The sequence below is a fragment of the Opisthocomus hoazin genome, chromosome 3, assembly GCF_030867145.1.
Source record: "Opisthocomus hoazin isolate bOpiHoa1 chromosome 3, bOpiHoa1.hap1, whole genome shotgun sequence".
Lineage (NCBI taxonomy): Eukaryota > Metazoa > Chordata > Aves > Opisthocomiformes > Opisthocomidae > Opisthocomus > Opisthocomus hoazin.
In genome coordinates, this window is record NC_134416.1 from 12,831,940 (window position 1) to 12,842,267 (window position 10,328).

General features: G+C 48.7%; 1 protein-coding gene across 1 annotated transcript; it reads left to right on the forward strand.

Annotated features, from left to right (window-relative positions):
* Positions 1 to 3,945: 3,945 nt before the first annotated feature.
* LRATD2 (LRAT domain containing 2) lies at positions 3,946 to 8,038 on the forward strand. Its single transcript, XM_075415568.1, has 2 exons — positions 3,946 to 4,044; positions 4,525 to 8,038. The coding sequence occupies exon 2, from the start codon at positions 4,530 to 4,532 to the stop codon at positions 5,427 to 5,429; it is 900 nt and encodes a 299-aa protein (XP_075271683.1). The 5' UTR covers positions 3,946 to 4,044; positions 4,525 to 4,529; the 3' UTR covers positions 5,430 to 8,038.
* Positions 8,039 to 10,328: the final 2,290 nt, after the last annotated feature.

Consider the following 10,328-nt stretch of genomic DNA (forward strand, 5'->3'; position numbering starts at 1 on the left):
AGCATTTAACCTTGGGAGAGTATTAGGCCGTGTAACATGAGTGAAAGGAAGCACCATATTCCAACAGATGTCAGGACGCTACCTGTCTGTTCGACTCCCCACCAGCCACCTCAGGCATGCCAGCTTTGATGAATCTCATTTTAGGTGGCATTCCTGGCTTTACAAGAACTTGGTGCCTGACTCAGGGATGCAGCTTTCACTGGAGGACAAAGAGGCAACAAACGAAACATTACAATTCTGAATCCAAATTTCCGTGGTGGACTTAGCTACGGCTGTCATGGAAGGACACCATCCATCAAGGAGCTTTCAGGTCACACACGTCCCTCAGTCAAGAGCATGATTGATTTCCACAGAACGACTTCCATGGACTTCACTAGGAAGCGGTTTATTCCTCCGGTGCCCCTAATTCCACTATGGTGTTTAAGCACTCTAGTTTGCTACGTCTATGATGCAGAGTGCTTACATGCCAAATGGAGCATAGTTTATCTCAGTTCTCATAAAACTCTACTGAAAAAAGAAATGGAAGCTCTTAAATAATTCAAGGGTGTTACAACCATCAGCTGGTTGAATACCCGCGAAATGCAACATGCTTACAGAAGATGATACTAAACCTTGACTTACTCAGAAGCACTGCTCTCTAATAAAAATATATAAACATAGAACAAGAAGACTTATTTCTTCTCCGACTAGATATATTTTAAGAACAATAACAATGGGAAGACAGCATTTCACAGCCAAGCAAGGATGAATTGTGATTTCAAATCAACATCAACTTTTTAATCTCTGCATATAAGATGTGTGTAAGATTCAAGATAACATTGGAGTAAGAAGATGATACAGCACTGGGGCAACAAAGTGTCTTTGACACCTAATTCTCAAAACTAGAGAGCTTAAGTTTGAAACAACCAGAACTAGCACTACAAAGGTCCCTGGATCGTATCAGCTACGTAGTCAGACCAATAAATGTGCCTGCTCCACAGATGGTCCACAGCCTCTAAGCCAAGAGGTACAGTCCCCTCTGTGTTCTGTATACATCAGTGGACTACATAGCCATGCAGCTTCGGGTTTCCAAAGAGTCCTGCATCATGGAGGATTTTTTTGGCCTTAAAAGGGAAATAACTCTTTAGAATGTGTGTTGTGGAAAATCAGTCTCAAGCATCTCCAGTGTCCTACGAGCCATGTTGCAGCCCACTAGAATGGTATGTTTATGATGTGAAACTACAGATACTTGTTGCCGCACTCAACAACAGATTGAGAGCACATGGATTTGCCAGCTCAGCTGGGAAAGCATTGGAGGGCTGTGTAGAGCAGAGGGAGCCTGACCTCATGTAGATTCACCCCTGCTTCCTTGCGGTCTTTGCAGGGACTCAGATGGGGGAGTTGCCTTGAGCAGACCAGCCCCACAGCCACACCTGGATTTTGTCTGGGGTGGAGTTTTCACTCCAAAAGAGAATCTACAAGGAACAAATACTTATGCAATCTGGATGGGCAAGTGACTGGGACCTGAGAGTGACCCCAGGGAGGTACTGTATTTAACAGTGTGGGCATCGCTGTTGACTTTCAGAAGTGTACAGGAACAGCTGTAACTGCAGCATCCACAGCGTTCCCTCTGTGACATGTGCACAGCAGCTGAATATCTCAAAATTGGATAACAAATGCCAGCACACTGACCAAGGAGCTACCTAGCCAAGGAGCCTCCAACAGTAAGGCCAGAGGTGTGTCTTCAACTCTGCCCTGCCGTTCAGGTTCCAAGCCCAGCAACCCTGCAGCCGTTCCTCCCTCCACTCCAGATCCACAGACTGGATTATCTTTAGCAGATAAGCACCAGAGCAATTTCTTTTAAAAGCTATGCAAGAGGTCAATGCTCTCCTTAAAAGCATAGTCACCGAGACAGAATGTCACTGCCACCAGCCCTCATCCCTTGTGCCTGTGGAGTTTAGCTGCTTTGAGGCTTGGAGGTTAAGCACGCAGGAGTTTTAAGCATCATAACTTTAGGCACCAGTCCAGGTGATATATAGGCACTGTAAGTCCTTTGTGGATTTTCCATCCAATGTCTTATTTTCTGGTGTAGTACACCATTATGTATGTGTTTTATGACACAGAAAAGCTTGCCCATGGTTTCTGATCCCAGAAAGCAGTAGATTGAACAGAGAATGTGGATTCCAAGGAGCAGTCATTGAAAGGAAAGAGATCAAAGAGATCAAAGCAGCTGACAAGGTGCAGAAAATTAAGCACTGTGGTGAGTTCAAGTAGACAGGAAAAAATGAGAGAACAAGATAGAGAGCTGCAAATATGTGTGGATGTGCGCGCACACATGGGTGACTCCTCTGGGCAATACTGAGTTTCTGCTCCTGCACAAACACAACTTTCCACACACTGCAGCAGATTCAAAAGGAAACTTGGTCTTCAACGCAGAAGAAAGACAAGAAATAAAACTGCTCCAAAGATATTAAGGTATGGTGCTGAGACACAGCTTCCAATACAAATGGGAGAAAACAAAAAAGTCGCATCTGTGTTCAGTCCAGCTCCTCCTTTTAGGATACTCTCACCTTTACACATGCCCATCCTTAATTACTGAACCAATTTCGCAAAGCTCTGACTGTGATGCAGGGCCCTCTTTTGTCCAACAGCAGCTACAGAGGAGAGGAACAGTAGAGTAAAGCCGGCAGTGCTGGAAAATGACATCTACATTAAACACATTTTGGAGGTTTACTCAGCCAGCCGTGGTCTAGTCCTGCAGCTGAAGTACCTCCAGTTCAGCTGAACGTGAAAGGAACACGCGTGTGCTGTTGGAAACCACACCGGGATGTGAATCGAAGTGTGTGTGGGTGCTGGGAGGGGTGGGTGTTCAGGAGATTTCATTTCAAAAGCACACCCCCGATGTGCTTTTCAGTCCTCTCCAGCGCTCCGGTAGACAGAGCCACCAGGTGAATCCAAAAGCAACAAGGTCCCGATCCGGCCGCCTGTCACCTGCTGCCATTGCCCAGGGCAGAGCAGGTGTCCCCCCAGCCCTGGCAGCTCTCCCCACCCCAAAGGGCAGGTCTGAGTCTGAAACCACAGAGGTGCTCGGTCTGATGGAAGCGGGTCCGTGGGCAGTGCCCAGCGCCCTGGTAAGACAACATTTGCTCCTTCATTCGCCGCTGTTTCGTGAGCCCTCAAAAGAGCCGCGCGGAGTTGGGTTTATAAATTACAAGACAACAGACAAAGGGAACACACGAGACAAAATTAAAGACATTACTCGTAGCTCCCATAAATTATCTCTGCAGTCTATCTTAGCAGCGTGGATTTATCAGAGCGTGTTAAAACAGTACGAATAATAAACCCACCTCGCAGACTAACTAGGCACTAATGAAAAAGCAGAATATTGTTTTGCGTTCTCCAACGCACAGAAAGAAAAATATTCCCGGCAGTTCTGATAATGACTTTCCAGGGGGAGAGAATCATCATCTTCTGTATTGGAAAAGCGAGCGATCTCCCGGAGTCGGGAAGCAAAAAGAAATTAATAAAGCTCATTACGCGCTGCGCTCGCGGAGGAGCGGCGGGCGCTGAGCCAGCCCGGGAGAGCCGGGCTCTCGGATCTCCTTCGCCTGACAACTTCCCCGCGGCTCTTCGCGGCCCCGCGGGGGCTGCGCGCCCCTCCGCGCCCCTGCCCCGCATCGCCCCCCGCCGCCGTCCCGGACGAACCTCGGCTCCCAGTTCCCCCCGCCCCTCCGCGCTGGCGGGCCGGGCTGCCGCGGGGCGCCGCTCCCTTAAAGGGGCCGGCCCCGGCGGGCGGGGGCGCGGAGAGGGAAAACCTGCGGGGAGGAGGGAGGGGAAAAAAAAAAGAGCTGCCTCTTTAAATGCTGGGGGCTGAGCCCTCGCCGGGGCGTCCGCAGCCGAGTCCAGCCTCCCGCCCCTCGGCCGTGCCTCCCCGGCGCTCGTCGCGCAGCCCCGGGTGCCGGCGGCGCGGAGCCGGGCCGGGGCCATGAGCCAGCCGCGCTGCGCGACCCCCCCCTCCCGCTCGCCCTAGGGCCGCTCCCGGCGCCGCGCGGCCCTCCCCGCCCGGTAAGTTCGCAGCCGCCCGGTGCGGGGGGAGGGCGCGGGGGGAGGCGCACCTGGACGGCGGCCCGGCCCGGTTCAGCGGCGCGGGGGGGGGTGGGGGCGACACTCGGAGCTTCCCCAGCTCGGACCTCCGGAGCTCCCCCGGCGTTCGCCGCCCCTCTCGCACAGGTGGCTCGGTGCCTGCCCGCTCCCCCGGCGCCTTCCTTCTCCTTCTCCTCCTCCTCGCTGCCGCCCAACAGGTGGCCGTGCCGCCTCGCCCGCCTCCGCGCGGGTCCGGGGGTCCGCAGCCCTCCGCGGCCGCCGCTGCCCCTCCCTGAGGGGCTCTCGCACGGGCCGTGTGGCAGTGGGGAGAAGTTGGGGGGGGGGGGGGGGGCTGTGCTTTGCCCCCCTCTCCCTCTCCCCGCCCCCCCCCCGGCTTCCCGGGCAGCCGCTCACGCCGTGCCTGCCCTGGCGGCCCCGCCGTCTGTCTGTCTGTCGTTGCAGCGGGCATGGGGAACCAGGTGGAGAAGCTGACCCATCTGAGCTACAAGGAAGTTCCCACGGCCGACCCGACAGGTATGGACAGAGATGAAGGACCCAGGATCGGGGTCTCCTACATCTTTTCGAACGACGACGATGAGCTGGAGCAGCAGCAGGATTCGGTGCACGACCCGGGGGGTGAGCACCCTGCCCTGCAGCCCTACGATCCCCAGTTACACGAGGTGGAGTGCTCGGTCTATTACCGGGATGAGTGCATTTACCAGAAGAGCTTTTCCGAGGAGGACACGCTGCCGGACGAGGGCGATGAAGGAGGCGGGGGGCATCTGAGCACTTACACCCCGGAGAACCTGCTGAATAGGTGCAAACCGGGTGACCTGGTGGAGTTTGTGTGCCAGGCCCAGTATCCCCACTGGGTGGTCTACGTCGGGGATTTTCAAGTCGTGCACCTGCATCGGCTGGAGGTGGTGAACAGCTTCCTCACCGACGCGAGCCAGGGCAGACGGGGCCGCATTGCCAACCGGCTGTACCGCTACAAACCCCTCAGCCCGGCCGTGGTGGTGCGCAATGCCCTGGAGCAGGTGGGTTGCAAGGACCGGGACCTGAGCTGGAGAAACTCGGAATGTTTCGCTGCCTGGTGCCGGTTCGGCAAGCGAGAGTTTAAAATCGGCGGGGAGCTGCGCATCGGCAAGCAGCCCTACCGATTGCAGATCCGGCTGGGTGACAAGCGCAGCCACACGCTGGAGTTTCAGAGCCTGGAGGATCTGATTATGGAGAAGAGGAGAAATGACCAGATTGGTAGGGCTGCTGTGATCCAGGAGCTCTCCAGCCACCTGCAGGCTGCAGAGGAGGATGAAGAGGAGGAGGAAGACCATCATCATCATCCAGGTGCTCGGACTGCTGTGGAGTAGCAGCCTCAGCACCACCGTGCTGCTTAGCCTGGGTGATGGGGATTAAAACTGAAGGCTGAGAAATTGAGCTGTTATAAGCCCTTTGGGCCGCTTCGGTGCAGCTTCATTCCAATCACATGTGAAAGGAAGGGGGAAAGCTGATTAAGTGTCTGTGCTTTTGTGCTTAACTCCTTCAGTGCTTGATGATAAAACCACTGACTTATTTGTAGAGGATAAAACTCAGGGCAATTCTACCCCTTTCCACTCCCACCTCTTTCCCTTCTTCTCTGCCATCTTTGTGCATAGCCTTTCCCTCAACTATCTGCCAGTAGGCTTGACCCTACAAGATGCTAAATGCCTTTGACATCTACTTAGCAGCAGAAGTTAAGAGTATGTAATACAATTAAGGAGCCAACGTCTTTCAGGACATGACTATGTAGCTCAGAGTGTGATTAGTTGGTAGCTGAGAAGCATGAGGATATTGTTTTCCCTTCTCTGCCTCTGTTTCTCTTCAGTTGTGGCTACTGTTACTATTGCAACAAGCTGCTTGCTTGTCCAGTGCAAGGCTGCGTGGATTGGTAGCCGGCCCTCGGGAAGGTACAAGGGAGAAATCTCCACTAATTTTCATGAAATAGGTTTGATGTGCCTGGTGCCTCCTTACTTGATAGGAACTTGTGGGTGAGCTGGGGGACCTCCTACTTTGCTGTCAGTGCGTGGCTTTGAGGATGGACGATGTATTTATTGTTGACAGCTCCCAGGGGAGGAGGAAGTTTGCAACCCTAAGTAAGGAGTCGGCACACTGGTGTGTGCTGGGACTCTTGGAGGCAGATACCGAGCTACGCCAGTGCTCGTTACAGGCTGCCTGGCTTCCCCTAGAGCAAATGGTAAAGCTCCCGGTTACATCTGTAGTACACATCAAGGCAGCAGAAGCAGGTTGCTCATGTGAAAGAGTATGTCTTGAGTAAGCTGTCCCTGGAGAGGGTGGGTTCTTGGCTGGGTGCTTCTGGCCACGAGCATGTCACAGGTTCCGCACCTCAGTAAGCACAGCTGTGATGGGAGGGAGCACAGGCTGGAAGGCATCACAGGCAGGGGCTTTTGGGTGTTCCTTTTTTCCTTCCTTCCTTCCCGCAAAGCAATTTCCTCTTCATGAGAGATTTCACCTTTCCTTTTTTTCTATTTTTTATGGTATGCAGCTGAGCTATAGCATTAGAGAAAAGCAGAGGACATACCTCCAAAGTTGTTGCACAAGTCCCTCATTAAATGAGAGAGGAGGAGTGCGGTGCTGCCTGCCTTGAATATTCACTGAACTTGTTGTCAGCTCTTGAACTGGTCTCCCACGCAGGCAGCCCCGACAGATCTTTGTCCTGGGATCTGAAGTGTGTGAGCAAACACTGATTTGGAGGCAGTTTCTAAGGCAGAATTCCTTCCCCTGAAAGCGCAGTAGTGGTGAGGTGAGCTTGGAAGATAAGCTCGAGTTCATTTAAATAATGGAAGCTAACAGCGTGATGTAAACTTGAAGCATAGTTAATACCGTCTTCCCTGCAGCTGTTTACAGTTGTACCACAAATAGCAAAGTACTCCATGTCCTTTCTGCCCCTGAGACAGGAGCAAAGTTTGTTGTTTAAGAATAGGTAGATACCATCTTTTGATTAGTTAAGGCTACATGAAGCAGCTCTGACAATGGGATCCAAATAGACTGTGGTGCTGTGTTTTCTGCGTAAAATACACCAGCTAGGAAAAAGCTGTGAAAGACTACTTCATCCTGACTTCAGGAGGAAAAATAACTTTTAGGGTTATGCAAATACACCATATACTGCTTCCTTAATGACTCCCATGCTCTCGTTTTGGGCTGTGAAATACCCAAATCCAAAGGAGAGTTTAACACCAAGCTCCCTTAGAATGCTGTAGCTCAGGTGTCTGCATGAAGTTTCTTTCCTTTTTTTCTCCAATATGCAATTGAGTTATACTCAAGTTACTGTGGTTGCCAAGCAGATGTGCAGCCTTGCTTTGAGAGCAGAATAACTACGCGTATCTAGCTGTAATAGGGTTGATATCTGGATGTCTGCATACAAGTTTTATACGACTACTAGTAATCGCTAAAAGCTGAAATGATCGCTGAAACAGTCTGAAAAAGAGTGAAGGAGAATCTCTCTGTTTTACTGACTAATGTGAGAATACTAAGATTAGACAATGAGTAAATGTCTGGCTGTGGTTTCTTTCATACTGAAACCTTCTACACTGTGTAATATAGGTATGTAAAATAATATTTTCTTACAGATATTTTTGAAAGTTAAAAAAAAAAATCCCCTCATAACCTCGCATTTGAAAGTAAGTTGTTATGTACATTATTTTCCAGTCCTCTGAATGGGTTTATTTTTCATTAGTGATCTAAAGTATATTCTAGGTCATAAAGTATAGAAACTGCTATAAATGTCAAATACTATGTATCTACAGGGTACTAAACAGTAATCTAGTTGTGAAAATATTTTTCCCTTGTGTCTGAAACATCAGAACTATGACACCTGGTCATTTCTCTCCTTCTGAGATACCCTGCACAGTCTGCCTTTGTTTTCTGTTCTTTTTTTCCTCCACTTTTTATTTAATAAAGAAGGACCAAATCTGCTTGGGAATGGAGAGCAAAGCTTCTTTGACCAACTGAAATAGTGTCTTCTGCTGAGTGTGGTGCTTCTCTGTACTGGTCGTGCCTTTTGGGATGGGTTCCCACACAGGCACAGGGCCTTAGCAAATAATCCCAGAGCCTGCCCTGCCTTGCTAGGGTGGAGAGCGATGGGGGGAGCTTGCCTCTCAGTGCCTGGCATGCGTTCTGCTGGGTTATAAAACCCGTATGCTCCCCTGACACCTGGGATACAGGTGTTCAGTATTTAAAACGTAGATATTTGGAATCTTTAAATTTCTCTGCAAGCTATGTCTGGGGATTTACTTTGTCTCCTGGCATTCCATTAGGTGTAAAAGTAGAAGAGGGGGGGAGCCTGGAGGGGCTTTTTTGTTTAGTCTGGATGAGGGCTACCTCCATACAGGGATTTCTTATTCCAGCAGATACAACTGTTGAATTTTTAACAGGCGGGTCCTTTTTCCCTACCTGTTGATTAGGCAGTGTTACTTAATAGGTGCTACTAAACACCACTGCAAACATTTCTTAGCAGTCTGGTTTTAAAGCCACGGACCCGTAATGAGCTGGATGTGAGAACAGGAGTTGCTGTAGAAGCACATCACAACTGCTTAGCTTCTTGTCTTTGCTGTACGTTACTCAGTTACTATCTGCAGACTGGGCTGGGATTTCTAGAGCCTGATTTACCAAAAAAAAAAAAATCTCCCAGGAAAACAGACTTTTTTGTGTATGTGTCTACTTCAAGATTTCTGTGCAGATGACAAAAGAGAGGGAAAAAAATAGATAAAAGTGCTCTTCACTGCAGCTTCTTTAACATACAGAAATTCAGGTGGGATCCTTCTGTAGAACTTCTGGTTTAGCAAAGGTCCTAAACCTATACTGAAGTTTGAAGTTGTGAGTCGATCCTACCTTGAGCCCCTTGAAAATCAGTGAGACTATTCATGTGCTTGAAGCTAAGTGTATATTTACATTTCTTTGTGCGTAAGGGCCTAGAGTTTCAACAGGAGGTCTCTGGTGGGAGCATGGAGGTTCTGAGGTTGCATAATCTCTGGGGGAGAACAAGCAATGCTGTGAGAGCTGTTTCTCAAAGGGCTTCTTGTCCAAACAAGGCTTGCAGCATCCAGCCCAAACTTTGGCCTCAGTTTCCCCCTGGAAATCCACGAGCTGCACTGATTCGGTGAGAGGGGTGTACTGCAGAGTAGTTGTAAGCGAAGCTGCTGGTTGTGCTGCAGACTGTTGTCTGGTATCTTTGTCTTGTCATGCTTGATTTTTCACTTGTGTTTTTAACATTTTAAGTTGATATCATTTGTTTTAAAAGCCCTTTGATTGTGCAAACAGTCACGTGTATGAATTTACTCATTTGGGCATGCCTGCTGCTACTGATGGGATGACTGCTGTGAACAGCATTATGCACATGTTGAGGCTGGCAAGATTAAGCCCCAGATGTGTAAATGTAGCTCCAGCTAGGAAATGTAGATGAGCAGTCTTATTTCCCTGGAGTATTGGTGTGTTTGATGCAAATAATGCCTTGGAAAGGGCTTTATAGTAAAACCTACAATTATCCCTTGATTGAGTGATTTTAAAAACACAATTTAGACATTCACCTTCCATGGCAGTGAACAAGGACATAAACTGAAGAGTATTGCAAGTTATCCACGATTCTGCGTGACTGCAAAGTATTGATTACAGCAACTCTCTAGAGCTCATCTGGCCAACATAGTAGGCAGTTGCAAGGTAGGCAGGGAATATACCCAAAAGCTAATTCAAAACCTGTATTTTCGTATTGGAAAAATATATTCTTCAGACTGAAGGACCCTAGACTATGAGAGTAAACTTTCAATTGTTTTCTGTAAATGAAACCCTAGGCAAACTTCTTAAGTTCTGTTCATTTAAATTGAATATTCCACTCTCAGTACTAGAATAAGTAATATTGTGTGATGAATATAATTCAGATTTTCAATGTTAACAGTGGTTTTCTTTTTGTCTTCTCCTTTGGTTAAATTTTACCAAAGGTCTGTCCCTGGGTGTGTGAAGTGTGTTGTAGAGTGGTTTTCCACCTGTGCTTTTCTGACAATTAACAGCACCAACCATAATTCTAACAGCCATGTAGGAACAAATATTTTTTTGAAAATGAAATTTTAATTTTTTATAACAGATCAGAGATTAGTAACTAAGTAGAGATAGGAAATACATTGTTTCCAACAGCAGTTTCTATTTGTAAGAAATCTACTGTTAATTGAGTATGTGTTGACTACTCTTATAAATCAATGTGCAGTGATAAGGCCAGGTGT